The sequence below is a fragment of the Solanum stenotomum genome, chromosome 12, assembly GCF_019186545.1.
Source record: "Solanum stenotomum isolate F172 chromosome 12, ASM1918654v1, whole genome shotgun sequence".
Classification (NCBI taxonomy): Eukaryota; Viridiplantae; Streptophyta; class Magnoliopsida; order Solanales; family Solanaceae; genus Solanum; species Solanum stenotomum.
Genome location: NC_064293.1, coordinates 14,353,024 through 14,371,773, shown reverse-complemented (window position 1 = coordinate 14,371,773; position 18,750 = coordinate 14,353,024). Strand labels below are relative to the sequence as shown.

At 32.0% G+C, this 18,750-nt stretch overlaps 1 protein-coding gene across 1 annotated transcript; it reads left to right on the top strand.

Annotated features, from left to right (window-relative positions):
• Positions 1–7,161: 7,161 nt before the first annotated feature.
• On the top strand, positions 7,162–10,056 carry LOC125849310 (3-hydroxy-3-methylglutaryl-coenzyme A reductase 2). Its single transcript, XM_049529374.1, has 4 exons — positions 7,162–8,303; positions 8,390–8,571; positions 8,722–9,068; positions 9,376–10,056. Exons 1-4 carry the CDS (start codon positions 7,285–7,287, stop codon positions 9,616–9,618), a joined length of 1,791 nt encoding a protein of 596 aa, XP_049385331.1. The 5' UTR covers positions 7,162–7,284; the 3' UTR covers positions 9,619–10,056.
• Positions 10,057–18,750: the final 8,694 nt, after the last annotated feature.

The window sequence follows — 18,750 nt, the reverse complement described above, 5'->3', positions numbered from 1 at the left end:
TGTCTTGAAAATTGATTTCACATTTAAATTAATGTGGCGATTTATTATACACTCATTCTGGTTGAAAGTGAAACTATTATCCCTCTGTCAATCCATAATCTAACGTGAATCATACACACTTGTAATTTATTTATTTATTCACTTTTAACGAAAATAGATGTGTGATACATGTCACGTATTTGTTCTTTTCTTTCTTTTTCTCTTATGTTTTGTTGATTTTTCTTCTTCTTTGAAACCCAATTTTTTTTGTTAATAACAAATAATCCAGTTGAAAACTCGTATACTTAGAATAACAATGTCTATAAAACAAAAATTAATCAGTGACAGTAAATAATTGAATTGCAAATCATGATATACTATAATCAATAATAGTAAATTCAGTTGAAATTCATAACCCTAAAATACCAGTAACACAAAGAAATGAACTACAGTTTGGAATATTAAAATGTATAACCAAATAATAATTTTAAAATTAACTCTTTAAAAGATTCAAATTTTATGTGTAATAAGTAATTCTTTATCAAAAAAGCTTTATTTTTTGAAAAAATCATTTCTTCAACTAATCTACTAATTGTCTGACCTGAAAATTTTGTTTAGGATATATGCAATATTTTTATTTTTAGTTTGATTGTCAGGATTTAAGTCTAGAGGTAATCAATTAAAAAAATTACAAGGGATATATAATAGAAACACTCATATATTTATCCCTTTTTTCTTCATAAATTCATATATTTACTGAACTAAAAAGAAAAAAAAATCTTTTATTTTTAAAGACCTTTTTTTTTGTTTCTTTTCTAATTATGAAATCTCTTTAACTGATAAAAAAAAGGAAAGTAATTTTCTTGTTTTTAATATCATTGTATCAATTAAAATAGAATAGTTAATATACATTTTTAATTTTTAATATAGTTCATATATATAAGATCATAGTTACTCATCATTAATTTTCGTTTAGATTTTTATAAAATAAAAAATATTTTTATTTCTTAATATTTTTATTGCTTGAAATCACATACTGTAATATCTTTAAAAAAGTACAAGGGGTCTTCTATTTCGCTGAAATTTACTGATTGCTCTATACGAATTTTCAATGCAAGATTACATGTTCTTGGTAAGATTATTGAAGAAAAGGTTGATCATAAATGAGATTAAGAAATCAAAAATTACTTCCCACTTTCTATTAGTTATTAAAATATGATTTTTTAAAAGAAAAGAAACAAGAAAAACATTCTATAAATATAATATTTTTATTAGGTAAAAAAATATCCATGATGTTAATAGTTTGGATAAACAATGTTCAAACATCAATAGAGACGTTTTTAATTAAACTATTAATAATAAATGCACTTTTAGACTAAACTATTAAGGATATTGGCGTTACCTAACAATTCCCCTCTCAATACTTGTCTCATGCAGAATGTTGTTCTTGGGAATCGAACCCACAACCTTGACTCTGATATCACATGTTAGATCAACACTTATCATCATGCCAAAAACTATAGCTCATAGTAAATGCACAACCTTCTTTCTTAACTAAGTCCACCAAGCACGCGATATGTTTGATCATGACTCCGATCCAGGCCATCCAGCCCCTCGTGGGCTTTGCCATAGGCAGGATGTTGACATTACCCAACATCTCTATCTTTAACTCAATCTTATTGCGCGCATGAGAATCTAAACTTTCACCTTATTAATAAGAATTTCATTTTTCATATACCTTATAATCTCCTCATCCATTTTCCATTTCCGTGCTACATATATTTTAGAAAGAAAAAAAAAGAAGAAGAAAGGACTTGTTGCATAATTTTCAAATCTTGGCTGTCTTTATTTTATTATTTGTTGATGATTAATAAACAGTGAGTCATCAAAGGGGCCAGCCTCGTAATTAAAAACTAAATATATATTATATAAGATAGAGGTAACCAAAAAGGAAAAATGGCCATGCACGTGAAATTGACTCATAATTGTTTCATCATGTGTTGTACTAATTTGAAATTATACATAATTACTCTAATTTATTCCATTAGGTCCAAATTGTACCACTTTAATGCAACTCTCCCAAACAAAGAATTCTTATAGTCATCTTTGGACTATAACAGTTTTTTTTTTGTCTTTTTGTAGTGTTTGGAATTATAGAGAATTATGTTTTGTATTTTTAGATACTGTTTATGAAATCAACACAAAATGTGTCTGGGACAGGTGTGGAGGTAAAAAAAATATCAATGACAAAGTTAAGATGAAAAACATAGCTCATTAATATTAATTAAGATTGAGATTAATTAAGTGTTATGCTATAATCTTATTAAATTTTCAATCGTTTGTTGTAGAGAGTATTAGAAGAAATAGTGTACGCATTAACTTTGTGTATTAGTGTAGTATTTTGTTTGATACACTTTTTAATTTATGTGTATTGAGGAGTGCATTACTAATTCATTGAAATTCATGATATTAGTAATGCAAGGAGATTTAATACATGCATTAGCATAGTTCAAGATTCAATTGCCCCTCAAAACCTTTTTTTACATATTTTTCACCATATTTGTGAAGGGTATCTTTGTAAATAAAATATTTTTTTTAAAAAAATTATGCAATACATACTATATTTATCACACCAAACCAAATAATGAATAATAACTAATACACTCTCTTTAACATTATTCTTATATACAGTAACAAACGACCATATTTTCCATTTCATTAAAGGGTGCACGTTGTGTACATGGCATAGATATGTACGCGTACGGTGTATATTTTTGGAACAAAAAGAAACAGTCTATCTTAATAGAAACTATATATAGACTATAGTCTAATTCAAGTCTCACGTATTGCGATCTAGTATATATCTAAAAGTATCTGTACATGTTTTTTGTTTAACGGCCATTATCATAGACGGCTCAATTAATTCAAAGTCATCCCAATTCTTTGAAAAACAAATATTAAATATAAAGGTAATATTAAATGACGAGAAAAATTGGTCAGAATTTAAAAAGTCTATAATATTTTTTTATTTTAAAATAAATTATCTTTTTTCTATTTTTTAATTTAAAGGTATTAAATTTAAAATGGTAAAGATGTTCAAAAAGGTAAAATAACATAGTGTAAAATATGTTATTTTACCATTTTGGTCAAATTTTCTGGCCAAAAGGATTTTTCCTAAATATAATTGGTTTTGAGTAACATATCTATTTTATTATCAATGCATGTCATGTAACGAATGAATTGCTTCTTTTTTAATTAGAGATTTTGATTTTAAGTTTTGGATATGAAAAATTCTTTGGTAAGGATTGTTTCTCCTCGAATGGAGTCCTACGCAACGCAAGTGCATATTAATTGAACAACAATCAGAAGCGAACTCATGATTTGAAGACTATCGGGTGCATCAATATTATCTTAGTTATTAGACATTAGTGAAACTTTCAATAACAATTAATGAGTAATTAATTTTGTGTTCGATTGGTCACTAATGACTTGAACAATAGTAAAAATATTAAATACAAATATATAGAATAATACTTGAACTTTCACTAATTTGTTATAATATGAGTTTAAGCCATTCTAGTTGGGATGGAACTCTGGTCGCATGGCGAGTGTGTCGGCGTGTACTAGTAGTATCAAGTGCTCTTCTGTGTTTTTCAGGGGACACTGTTAATTTTATATAGTTTTCGTCCGTTTCTCAAGATATATATATATATATATATATATATATATATATTTCAAAATTAATGAATGCACGTGCATCTCTACCTATACATATGAATTTGCTTCTTGATTTTAATGTGAATATTGAATTTCAAATAAAACATAAAATATATCTATTTTAATTTTTTCCTTTATCTATTATCAAAATTACTGACTCAATTAATTCGAATACCTGTCGAATAAATCTATGTACGTACTACTTATTAAATGAGCAAATTAAAATATGTGATCCTACAAATAGGTTCTCAGTACTAGGGATAGAGAATTTCTAGCTTTACTCACTCAGTCGGCAAACCTACTTTGAACCGCCGAATTATTAATGTATGGGTACTGGGAGGATACGTGGCTTCACCCGAATTACTTCAATTAATTTTTGCTCAGACCTTATATATTAAGGAATTTATTAAATACTTATAAAAAATTTATTATTATTATTATTATTATTATTATTATTATTATTATTATTATTATATAATGCATTTTTTGAAAGTCAATTTATATATTAAGAAATTTATTAAATACTTAATGAAAAATTTAATTATGAATTTGATTATTATTATTATTATTATTATTATTATTATTATTATTATTATATACTCTCTCAGTCCACTTTTAATTGTTATGGTGCGTTTTTTGGAATTCAATTTTACTAATTTTTAAAGTTAAATTAGACTAAATTAATTTGATATTTTAAACAAAAAATTTAGATATTTGAAAAGTATATGAAAAGTACTATAAATTGCAGTGTTTTGCATATCAATATGATGAAAAAATACCTCATAAAATGTTAGTCAAAGTTCTTATAATTTGACTCTAAAAAAAGAAACCATGATAATTAAAAATTAACGGGGAAATATTAACTTAAAATTATTATATAAATTTATAAATTTCAAATTTGGCATCATACATAAACATGACCCTTAACTTGACTTCAATGAACAACTATGCCCTTCAACTTTGAATGTGCACAAGTAAGTACTTAAACTTGTATAAAATTGAACAAGTTGACACAAGTGTCTTACGTGACATAATACACGTAAAATGCCATGTAGGACACAAAATTATCATGTAGGATGTCATGTAGGACGAATGTGTTTATTTGCTCTAATTTATACAAGTTTAAGAGTCTACTTATGCACAACCAAAATTAAAGATCATAATTACCAACTGACGTCATATTAAAAATCTCGTTTATATATTATGTATTCAAATTTTGAATCAATCTCTGAATTAGGCTGACAAATCCCTACTACCTGATTCAAGAATGTTCACATACGGTAGTGTAGCAATTCGGTCATAATTAAAATTAACACATGCGATGGATTGTTTAATAGAAGGTATAAGAATAATGTTGAATATGATATATTAGTAATAATGTTGATATTAATAATATTTTTATTAGTTTAAAATATTTATAAAAATATCCCCACAAATATAATAAAAGAATGTGGATTTTTTTAAAGAGCAATTATATCCTTAATCATGTTACTAACATATTAAAATTCTTTACATTACTAATATCATGAATTAGAATTACAAGGTGTATCCCCGACTATTTTAATTCTGAATAAATATTAAATTATTTATAGATTTAAAAATGATGATAATAAAATTGTAAGGGGAAGGCAGACGGAAGGGCTTCAACTAATTATTGGATATCTTATTATATATGAATTAATTGGGTCAAAAGTTAGATAGTAATATCTAAATAAAGGCTGAATCAAAGTTTATCGCCTGCAATTTATTCAACTTCTAGTAAATTGCTCTAATATTCTTCCATTTCACAATATAATTATAAAAAGAAAAGACAAGAAAGAAGAACACCATAATGTAATTAGAAAAGTTCCTAATTAAGGAATTACCGAATTAATGCACTGACGTCCCTTAATTAGATTCCCTTTGTTCCCACTTTTGATCCCTTTTATTTGTTGGCTTCATTTTATACATTTTTTTTTATGTATTTTCTTTTACATATATAAAAAATTTACTTGTTTTGTTCAAAAGTTAAATATATTGTTGAGTCACATATTTATTTATTTATATTCAATACCGTCCTAAAAACAATGAGAGAAACTACATTACATTCAAAATGTTTCCTATTATTATTATTTAGTTGTCTCACTTATCTATCCTTATTCATAGTTGTAGTATTATTCATCAATGATTTTTTTTTATCTTTTAATGTATGTTATTATTTGTTGTTTCTTATATTTTGATTATCATGCTATTTTATTATAGCTATGTTTCTTTTTTTTAACATATTTTGATAGTATTTTTGACATATGACTTCTTTACTCCTATTAATTCTTTTTTTAGTCAATGTTCTACCAAAAACAACCTATCTACCTCTCGAGATAGAAATAAAATATGCGTACACTCTACTCTTCTAAAAACTCCACTTGTGAAATTACATTAAATATATTATTATTATTTTTACTATTATCCCTTTAATAATTGCTTACAAAACTTTACAGTATAATTTGACAATTGCCTAACAATATATTTCAACGTGATAAAATCAAAAGTCTAGTTTGTTCAACAGAATATGGTCTTAAACCCCCAACTTTCACAAATTTAAAAATTAAGGATGTGGAAATATACGTTAAAAAAAAAGGAAAAAAGACAGGTACATTGGATTTTAGCTTGTTTAATTTGATGGCATAGCAAAGAGCAAAGGAGTAGTAGTAATTAAATAACTAATCAATTTTGTGTAAGAAATTGCTAAGATACCTCCCTTGTCTTTTTCCACTGTTGTTTTCAGTTGACTATAAGGAATGTTGCTAACTATTTTAATGTTCAAACCTCAAATATCAAACCATGCAAAATTTAACCATTTCTTATGTGGATATATACCTATTCCACCACATGTACCCTCACTACTCCACCAATATTTAAATATTAATCTTCTATTATATCGTGTTTTCATAAAAAATTAAAAATAATTGGATAAACAGTATTATCTTTGTAATATAATCGGCTATACCTTCAATACGATATTACTGAATACCATCTCAAATCAAAATTTAATTTATCAATTATCAAATTACGAAATTGATATTTAAAATTTTAGTGTTTGATATCTACTTTTAACTATTAATTATTGAACCCAAAATTTGATAAATTCGAACCGACTATCGAACACCCACCCCTACCCTTACCAATGAAAATAAGGAATTGGCCTTTTGGGTTGTATTCATTATACCGAACTAACTTAATGCAGATTACCTTTTAGGTATGATTTGTGAGTTATTTTCATAAGAGCGGGTTCACATAATCGTATTCCTATGCTGCCCAACATTTACACTTCACCAGTCAACTTGACTATATAAAATTAACTTAACCAAATTAAGTATATTGTAGAAGATAATACTCCATTCAAAATATAAAATGAAAAAAAGGGGTAGAAAAGTCCAGCGCGGCAACCGGGTTCCTCTATAAATACATTTCCTACATCTTCTCTTTTCCTCACATCCCATCACTCTTAACAAATAGTACTTGTCAATCATATATCCCCCCACACAACCAATTCCAACACTTTCTTCTCCTCCTTCACTTCCCCACCGGCGGCAGACTTACCGGTGAAAAATGGACGTTCGCCGGAGATCTGAAAATCCTGTTTATCCATCTAAGGTCTTTGCCGCCGATGAAAAACCTCTCAAACCCCACAAAAATCAACAACAAGAGGACAACAATACCCTTCTCATTGATGCTTCCGATGCTCTCCCACTTCCTTTGTATCTCACTAATGGCTTGTTTTTCACCATGTTTTTCTCTGTTATGTATTTTCTTCTATCAAGGTGGCGTGAGAAAATCAGGAATTCTACACCTTTACACGTGGTTACGCTTTCTGAATTGGGTGCTATTGTTTCGTTAATCGCTTCTGTCATTTATCTTCTCGGTTTCTTTGGGATTGGGTTTGTTCAGACGTTTGTATCCAGGGGGAATAATGATTCATGGGATGAAAATGATGAGGAATTTCTATTAAAGGAAGATAGTCGTTGTGGACCTGCGACTACTCTTGGCTGTGCACCACCTGCTCGACAAATTGCCCCAATGGCACCACCTCAACCTGCTATGTCTGTAGCAGAGAAACCTGCCCCGTTGATCACACCAGCTTCGTCTGAAGAAGACGAAGAGATAATTAAATCCGTGGTGCAGGGGAAAATCCCATCATACTCATTGGAATCCAAGCTCGGTGATTGTAAGCGCGCTGCTTCGATAAGGAAGGAGGTGATGCAGAGGATTACAGGGAAGTCTCTAGAAGGGCTACCATTGGAAGGATTTAACTATGAATCTATTCTTGGGCAGTGTTGTGAGATGCCAATCGGGTACGTGCAGATACCAGTGGGAATAGCAGGGCCATTGTTGCTCAATGGAAAGGAGTTTTCAGTGCCCATGGCAACCACAGAAGGATGTTTAGTGGCTAGCACCAATAGGGGTTGCAAGGCTATCTATGCTTCTGGTGGTGCTACCTGCATTTTGCTCCGTGATGGGATGACCAGAGCACCATGTGTCAGGTTTGGCACAGCCAAAAGGGCAGCAGAGTTGAAGTTCTTTGTTGAAGATCCCATCAAATTTGAGACACTTGCTAATGTTTTCAACCAGTAAGTGCATGCTAGCTGTTAAACTATTCGAATATTGTGTTTTCATAGTAGTTATCTAATTGTTGTATTTGAATGGGATGTTGCAGGTCAAGCAGATTTGCCAGATTACAAAGAATTCAGTGTGCAATTGCTGGAAAGAATCTGTACATGAGATTTGTATGTAGCACCGGTGATGCAATGGGAATGAACATGGTGTCCAAAGGTGTACAAAATGTTCTTGATTACCTTCAGAATGAATATCCCGACATGGATGTCATCGGCATATCTGGTATTCCATCTACCTTTATAGTAATTTGTTTCAAATAGGAGTAGCAAAATTTTTCAAAAAAATAATTTTCATAACGAAAAATATGGTGATCTGGTTCTCCCCCTAAAATAGAGATGTTTGTCTAATTAAAGTTATCAATAACTGTGACAGGGAACTTTTGCTCGGACAAGAAGCCATCAGCAGTTAATTGGATCGAGGGGAGAGGAAAGTCTGTAGTTTGTGAGGCAATTATCACAGAAGAGGTGGTGAAGAAAGTTCTGAAAACTGAAGTTGCTGCTCTTGTGGAGCTGAACATGCTTAAAAATCTTACTGGCTCTGCCATGGCTGGTGCTCTTGGTGGTTTCAATGCCCATGCCAGCAATATCGTCTCTGCTGTGTTTATAGCCACTGGTCAGGATCCAGCCCAGAACATAGAGAGCTCGCACTGCATCACTATGATGGAGGCTGTAAATGATGGCAAGGACCTCCATATTTCTGTTACAATGCCTTCCATTGAGGTATGTAATTAACATTTTCTTGATGCAAATTTCTGATTCTCTTGGTCGTTCTTTCTTTTTAAATCATCAAATTAATGAGTTTTATGTATAAGAATTAGACTAAACACTTTCGAGATTTAGTCGTGAGATAGTTCTTGGAAATATCTCAATTTAGTGTTAGTCTGTGAGACCTTACAACGAAACAATGTCTTTTATTTATGATCAGTTGGAGACGACAATCTCGTAGATGTGTCCTGTCCTCAATTCAGTTTATTAAAGTATTTGACTTTCTTCTTGTTATATTTATTGTGTATTTACTTGGATACAGGTTGGTACCGTTGGAGGTGGAACTCAGCTTGCATCTCAGTCAGCTTGCTTAAACTTGTTAGGAGTGAAAGGTGCCAACAGAGAGGCACCAGGGTCAAATGCAAGGCTCTTGGCCACAGTAGTAGCTGGTTCTGTTCTTGCTGGGGAGCTATCCCTCATGTCGGCTATCTCGGCTGGGCAACTGGTTAATAGCCACATGAAATACAATAGATCTACCAAAGATGTCACCAAGGCATCCTCCTAATCAGGGGAATACAATACAATCCATTCTCCCCGCTTGTATTTGAAGGTGTAGGTAGCTTCCATTTATGAATGATCGATATTAGGAATAAATACATAAATTTACAAAGCAAAAAAGAAAAGAAAAATAAAGAGAAGGAAAAGTTTGGACAAGTGTTGAAGCAGAAAACAAAGTGAAGTCGCGGAGACAAATACGTTCCACTTCTTTTTTTCACCATTGTCCATGGGGAGGGAGAAGTTAGCTGGGCTTTGTTTGTTGTCTCAGTGATTCTTGATGACATGTATTAGCTGCCAACACAACACTTGGTATCATTCAAATGATATCCTTTTCGTTTCTATTGTACTGTTCCTTTGTTTGTTAATTTGTCATTTCTACAGGGGTTGTCTGGATCTGATCAGTAAGAGTGTTGTTGTATATGAAAATAACTTCTTTTATTCAAATGAATTATTTGTTCTTCCATAAACGTGTTGCTTAAACACCTTCGGGATATAGATAGGTCTCGGGATGACTATTTAATTAACTTAAACCATTTTAATCAATGGTTGTAGATCAAGATTAACACACTTATTAGCCAACTAATTGGAATGATAAACAAAAATATTTTTCCTTCATCTACATTTTCCAAGTAGAAACTAAAGTTGTTTGCAAATTAAATACACGGAACATGTAATTAATAACGTTTACTTGATATGAATGAACCAAATCATTTGTAAATTGTGTGTTAGCTGGTAATCTGTCAGCAAAATACCAATTTCTAGCCTATTCAACAACGTAATAACATTTAGCAGGGCGGCTCAATCATATCAGTGGCCTAAAGTCAAATTTAAACTGTCTTGATTTTTTTTTTATAGATTTATCAAATTTCTAATAATTCTTTCCTCTTATATGAAAATTTAATGTTTTCTACAAATAACACTCATATTTTTTAAAGAAAATATCTATAACCTATTATTGCTTTAAAAAATCGAGTCCCCCCAAAATTAAGGGGGCCTAAGACTACTGCATTTTTCGTCATTTAGACGAAGCAATACAATTCCTTGTATCTTTTCGAAGATTGAAGTCATAAGATTAAAATCGTGATAGCTATGTTCTTCATATATCATCTAGCAAAAACTAATGGTTTATTCTTCTACAATAATAAAGTCTGCCATAATTCATTTCACCAAACTTTTTGCAAGAATATGAATTTGATGTTACTGATTGATTGACATATATTATTGAGCTCTAAAATTTAAGTTGTTTTTCCTCAAACCTCACTCATCATGTCCTTTTGACTACAATTTAATTGACTCAATAAATTATTAAAATGGTGAAGATGTGGCTTGTTGATTTTCTTTTCAAATGTAAATATAAGCAATGTTGAAAATCTAAATTAGGGAATGTGAAGTGATTTAAAATATGAGATGCATATAGCCAAACATTAGGTACTTTTACTAAACAGACAATAATCACAAGTCACAAGTAGGGTGGCTTTCCATTTTGTATTGTAATTGTTGCTAAAAGAGAGATTGGTCAAATGTCATAGCAGAAGGTGGAGAAGGGCCAAATTCCCACCAATTATTTGGGTAGAATTTGGATCTCCCACCACCCTTTACAAATTGCCCAATACTAGATCTGAGCATAAAATACTGAAAATCGAATTATTGAACTGAACAATTTTTTTTAATAATTTGGTATTTGGTATGGTATTCGGGAGTAACATTTTAGTATTATGATATTTGAGTTTGAGTTTGGTATGAGACATTAGTATCATTTGGTATTCGGTATTTCCCGAATACCAAATTATTTGCTTGATAAAGGTCATATATCAACATATGCATTACTCATTAGTACAAGTTGAAAGTTAAAGAATAAGCATAAACAATCCAAATACATGTCTTTTAGTTGTATCAATTTATTTTTATTGATATCTTCTTACTTAGTGATCTTCTATAATATCATACCTCTAAATAAAAAATAGAAATGATTGGAGAAATAATATTAACATTGTAATACAATACGTTATAACGTAAATACGGTATCAACGAATACCGTACAAATCAAAGTTTAATTTACCGTTTACCGAATTATTGAACCAAAATTTTAAAATTTGGTATTTGGTATCTACCAATTGCCAAATTACCAAACCTAAAATTTGGGAAACCTCAACCGAAGCAAAAAATAATAAATAGAGAAAAATCTAAAATTTGAAAAACCTCAATGTCACGTCCCGAGCCTACACCCTGAAAGTGGCCGGCACTCGAAGACCATTGTTGGCCCCCAAGCGAACCCTTGACCTGGCTTTCTTAACTCAGCGGAAACCTAACTCAATAGAATAACTTCATGCAATGAAAGGTCATAAAACAACCCAACTGATAAAATCTGGCCAAAAAGGCAACTAGAGTCTCAAAATAGAATATTTACATATATACATAGATGAGAGACTCAATACTAACTGACTAACTGTCTATGAAACCTCTATAATACTGAGATGGATGTTGGGACAGGCCCCGCAACATCCTAATAAAACAAAACTAGGAAAAACGAAATAATAGAGTCCTCCGAAATGCAAGGAGGCTCACCACTGACTCTGGAGTGCTCAGCTGGATCAACGGCGTGCTGGATGCTGATCCTGGGTACCTGCGTCTGCATCGTCATAAGATACGAGTATGCGAGCTGGACAGCTAAACAACAACTTAAGCTTGAAAGGGATACAAAAGAGAACTTACCTTGGCTCTGTTCAACTCATGAATAACTGAACTCAGTATAAAGCAATGAGACACATGCAATATATATAGCTTGCAAAACTATTTAAAACATGACGTCAAAATCATATTTATAATATCGTGAAAATACCATGCTTCCTCTCAAAGTCTACTTGTGCAATGCATGAATGAAGTCTCATACCCCCATCCATACTAAGCAGAACCCCTCGAGGAACTATGCAATTTCTACTGTGGGAGTTCTCTAACCAACAGCCACCACTACATGCTTAAGTAGTGATACAACGTTTTACCTCACGTTGCCCAAGGACCATCCTATACCTTGCCGTGATATAGGACCTTACTTTAACTTTAACTTAGTGGATCCACTAGCTTAACTTTACGTGATCATCTAAAAAGTATGACCCGTCAAATCCCATGTTTGGCTACATGGTTCTTATGGAGAGTTGAGTTGATATGAACTCGTGTCCCCAATTCGGTGCTCAAGACTACTCCCAAAAATACTTTAGCTCATTAGTGTTTTAAACACAACTTTCTTTAGTTGAGATAATTACTCAAAACTTAGCCCAAAGGCTCTTGAAAACTCTTTCTAAAAAGAACATATCAAAACAATATTTTAATATGATCATTGATGACTTGGGATATTCATACTGCTTAAACATTGATGGTATATCTAGAGACCATATTGTTTAAACATTGATGACATACTCTATTTGTCATACTAATCATGTTTTAGAAACTCTTTCGCAAAACTCATCTTTTCTCAAAAAGAGATAGTACTCAAACTGCTCAAAACTCTTTTGGAAATCTCAGTTTCCTTTCACTACAAAAAAAACTGTGTTTTAGCGATGGATTTTCGCTACAAACATATTTCCGTCGCTATGTAGCAATAGATTAGCTACCAATTTACAATTTTGTTGCCAAAAAAGTAAAAAAATAATTGGCATATAATATTACGACAGATTAGTGACGGAATGTTTAGGTCGTCGCTAAATTTTTTGGCTCTAAATTTTGGCGCCCCTTTTTTAGCTACAAAATTAGCGATAAAGTGATAGTGGAAAAAATTATTAACCATTAGCTACGGATTTAGCGACAAATATTTTGTCGCTAGTCATGTTTCACTCATTAAAATATTTAAGATCAATTGCTACGAAAAAAATTTGTCATTAAATTAATATCTTCTGTCGGATGTGTTTTGTCGCTAAATCAATAGCTACATAAATTTTATTTAGGGCATAGTAAAGATAACCAATAAAACATATAAGCCCCTCTGCTCTTTTTAACCTAGGGTTTTCTTCCACCTCTGCGATAACTCGTCTTCCCCAGCAGCTCATCTTCTCTGTCAGGCCGCCCTCTACGACAACTCGTCTTCTTCGAGAGCTATCCCCCTGCGGTAGCTCGTCTTATCGACAACTCTCCCTCTATGGCAGCTTGTTTTCTCTAGAAGCTCGCTCTTTGCAGCAACTTGTCTTCACCAGCATCTCACCCATCTCTAGTGGCTCGTCCTCTCCGTCACCTCGCTCATCTCCAGTAGTTTGTCCCTTGCTTTATAGAGTTGAAAAGTATCTCTATTTCCATCTCAGGTAATGTATATTTTCTTGCATTTAATTAGTTATCGATTTTTCTATTTAATTTTGTTAGGGAAGACTTGAGTAGGAACAATGGCTGATAAATTTTTTTAAATATATTTTCATGTTTATTTCTTTGAGTCAATATGAAATCGATTGCATTTTTAGGAGTCGTTGATTTTTATATGATTTTCATTTTTTCTAGGGAATCCTTAGTTTCAAGTCAAGATTATGGCATTTTGAAATTGAGAAACTTTTGGTTAATTGAGAGTGTGTTGTGTAGTGGAAAGTTGATGTAATATTAAGAGGGTTAATACAATTGTTTTTTGTTTCTTCAAGAAAATGTAATACCTCTGCCACTAATTTAACCCCCTCTGTTTTGGTTTCGCATAGAAGGAAAATATCTTCTTGGCAGCTACATAGAACTGCATGAATAAAAAAAATATGATTTTTGAATAGAAATTGTACATAACAAAAATTGATCAACAGAGAGTACATAATGACAACTAGTTTGGAATTTGTTTGTATTAAAACTAGATTCTTTTACCTGTATTTTTTTTGTTCTTAAGTAATGATCACATATTGTATATCACGTAAAAGTGAATAATTATTGAACAATTCGGAGAAAGTACTTGTGATAACACACACACACACACATTTTCAGAATCTGGTGGGATGATTTGGTAAATAAAATATTATTCCATAACCTCATTTATTAATAAAAATAATTGGTAGAGGATCCTTCCTTCGAGGAAAATCTCAATTGCTCAGTTGGTTAGCTATGTGAAGATACACATTGAGACAAACATGAAATTATAGTTCTAACACACGATTACTATCAACAGTTTCTATTCTAAGTTCAAGTGATTATTATGATTCTTAACAACTTTAGAGTTCAACTAATATCATAATGAATCATGAAGGATATACAAGAAGGAATGTGGCAAGCCATCTCCAGGTTATAGTTTGCATTTCGATTTGTTTTCGAATTAGAAATTTATAGGTAAACTTATTCTGGAATGTGGAAATAAACTAGCTAAACAATGTCCGTTTTTTCCTTTGTGGATGGTATATATGCATGCAATTCATGTAAAGTATTTATGAACTAAGTTGGCTCTTGAACTATATATTGTTTGCTCTCAATATTCACCTCGTAGACTTCACCACAAAATCTACCCTTTTGTCGATATTTTCTTTGTGAGGAACACTTCTGAAAGGTTGTCAAGTTTAGTTGTCATCTATTCTACTTATAAATGAAAATGTTATACTCTCCCTTGAAGCTTTTGGTGTAGTGTCTGCTAAATGTTTAATATTGTGATTCGTCAATGATAGAAGCTTGTAATTATCATTGGTAACTCGTGATATATGGTGTATTCATTTTCTAATTTTCTTGCACTCTTGATGCACTTCTTGTTATAAAAATCTGGTGCATTTGAGGGAAAAGTCTTTTGCATTTGTTGCATAAACTGAGGGTGATAGTTTGGTGCATTTGAGTAAAAAATTTGACATTTTGGCACATAAATTGGGGGTGAAAATCTGGTACAAATTGACATGTTTGTCTTGGAAAGATTTAATAGTCTCTCTATAGAGTGCAGCAGTCTTACAACATTTGTGTATCTAATTCTTTGTGCAGTGAAGCTTTTCCGAGTGGCGTTATTATTGTTGGGTTTTAAATAGATAACAATTATGTGGCCGTTATTATCACTTTTATTTAACTACTTCCTCCATATTTATGTAGACGTTATTATCACTTTTATTTTCATGCTCTATTGAAAAATCAATTCATATGTAATACCTAATCTTTTTTTCCTTACAGAGAGGTGATAAAGCATCAACTTCCAAGTAATAGTATTTATCAAGTTAGTTGAGTCACTAAGTGTTGCTTAATAAACGACACTAAGTTGAGTTATCTGATAGGACACAAACTTTCCTTTCAAGCATACTATTCGAATTTTTATTTATGCAAGTGAAATCTACAACAATAAGTTCACTCCTTAGGTTCCCCTTCCATATTGTTAGCTTGTTTGCTTCCTCCCTTTTTTCGTACCAGACTGGATGAATCTCACCTTGTTATTTTTCAAGATTTTTATGTGCCTTTCTTGCTAAAATTACAAGATAGAAGAGCGTCTCTAACATGTCTTTGTTTTACAAAGTTACTAGTTTTCTCCAGTTGATACTCGTGGCATCAACATTCATATTAGTTTGTTTTGCATGAAAAATTTTTACTGCATGAACTTCATAGTAATCATAATTAGTGTCAGATTTGTCTTGGTAAGAATTTGAATCAGATGTATCTATATCTTCTTCTAGCCTAGTTTTATTCCATTCACCACTGTGGATTAAGGAACTCCAATTTCCTTTTTGCCTCCTATCATAATTATGCATGTCAATGTTTCTTAGCACAATAGAGATAGAGTTGTTTCATATATTTGCAAATATTAAATGAATTGTGCTTGGTCGGGCAAACTGCATTATATTTTCATGTTTATACATATGGAAATGGTTGAAAATGTCTTTCCACCTGGTGACCAATCTCAATTGTGCACATAGGTAAAAATCTTTATGTGATCTTATTAACCTTATAGATGACATATTCAAATTTATTTATTGGATAAATTGAATGTGTAAAGCCTTTTATTTATTTTCGTTTCCAGGATAGATGGAGTTCAAGAATTGTTGGAGAAATAGTGATCACAACAGTTACATTAGAATGTAGGATAAGATGGATGTTGCAGCTCAAGTGCATTATGAGACTGTGGTAAGAAAGATAAGGAGAATATTATGGGCTTGGTTCTCAAGGAAACCACTATTATGGCCTTGGTCCTACTTCTGGTTCTGATAATGATCTCTCGAGCATGGTATTTGTTAGTTTTGTCTTTAAAACACTATCCTATTGGTTGAAGAACAATTATGAACGTTGATTCTTTAGCATTTATGTATTCTTGGATTGACTATTTAGTCTTTAAATTGCTATTTATATAAAATTAGATTGTTGTAATGCTTATTGAATATCACTTATTCTAATTTAGTACAATCTATATGGATTTTGAATAAATATATAATAATATAAAAGAAAAAAACGTGACACTTCTATAATAATTGTGTATAAATTGCGATTGAATATAGCTACAAAAATTCTGAAGCTAACAATTCTTTGTGACGAAATCAACAACCAAATTAGCGACAAATTTTGTATGAAATAGTTATGACAAAGGTCGTCGCTAAAGGTAGCGACGGAATTATATGTCGCTAATCCGTCGCTAGAGTTAGCGACAGGTAACAAATTTCGTCACTAAAGGCTTAGCTACGAGCATTTTAGTGACGGATGAGATTTTGTCGCTAATTCATCGCTAAAGCCCTTTAGCGACGGATTTGGGTGGTTTGGCAACGGATTTCGTTTGTCGCTAAAACCTGATTTTTTTGTAGTGTTTCATCTTAAATGTGAAAACATTTATAAACTTCTTTGGGAATACTTAGTTCCCTAATAACTTATGAGAAATGAACTTGACTCTATACTCTTTACTTAACTTGAAACTCTATGCTCTTTACTCAACTTGAAACTTGAGCCTTAAAATAAAGTAAAAACGTTCAACAAAGACTCTTGAAAACTTTGAAGACTTGCTTTGACTTACTTCTTAACTTCTAAGCTTGGCTATAACTTCACTTGACTTCTAACTTCACTTGACTTTGATCCCAACTCGCCTTGAATTGGATTATGGATTCAAGGTATATGATCACATGTTTATGGATGAGTTCGGGATGTCTAGATGTACCTTAGAGTGTTGAAAACAACTATAAAACATAGGTACATTACCAAGGAACATGTATGAAAAAGTGGGGAATGAATGGGAAAGGTTGGAGTCCTTGGCGCTCTGAGAGGCGCGGGGCGCCAGACCACAAAGCTCAGAAGGGGCCTGTTGGCGCTCTGCTAGGCACATCGCCCCAAAGGCTGGACTTCAGAGTCCCTTTTGGGGCGCGCTGGCTGGCGCGACGCCCCAACCATTTTCCCCGAAAACTCGACTTTTCTCCTTCATTTTTCTAACTCTAAACCTCCTTAACTTCAATGGATCCAGCCCCAAACACTTAGAATCATAAACCCCTCAACATACAATAGATTTCAACTCACAAACACAACCGGAAACATGTCCCAAATCAACAAGAAACTTCAACACAATCACAACCAACAACTTCAACAAACATAATCAATCCTTTCTCGGAATTAAAACGAGTGTGGCGTGTGGGGGAAAGAACCAACCCAACACTATGATCTCATATACCTTAATAGGGATCACCCCCGACGAAATCCACGACGATCTTGACGAATTCTTGCTTCTTCTTCTCTTTCTCCTCTTCACTCACAAACCCTCACTCTCACTCTTTTAAAAGGGGAAAAATTGATCTAAAAATCAATCTAAATCCCTAATATAACCAAAAGAAATGGTTAGGGAAAAGACCAAAATACCCTTACAAATTTGGGGCTGACTTCCCTGTGCCAACACCCAACTTCCAAAGGGCATAACTCACTCATACGAACTCGGAATCGCACAAACTCGGCGGCGTTGGAAAGTTCACTCCATGAGCTTTCCAAGCATAACTGCATCCTGAGCTAGGAATTATGACTGCTCAAAGTTGGCCAAAAACTACTTTCTTTTTTCCATACTTAACTAAAATTTCCAGATTTTAAATTCTTTCCAAAATTGCCGGATGTTACACTTAACCAAAGCAAAAAAAAATTAATAGAGAAAAATTCGCTTATTGAACCGAAATTTTAAAATTTGGTATTTGGTATCTACCAATTGCCAAATTACCAAACCTAAAGTTTGGGAAACCTCAACCGAAACAATAAAAATAAATAGAGAAAAATT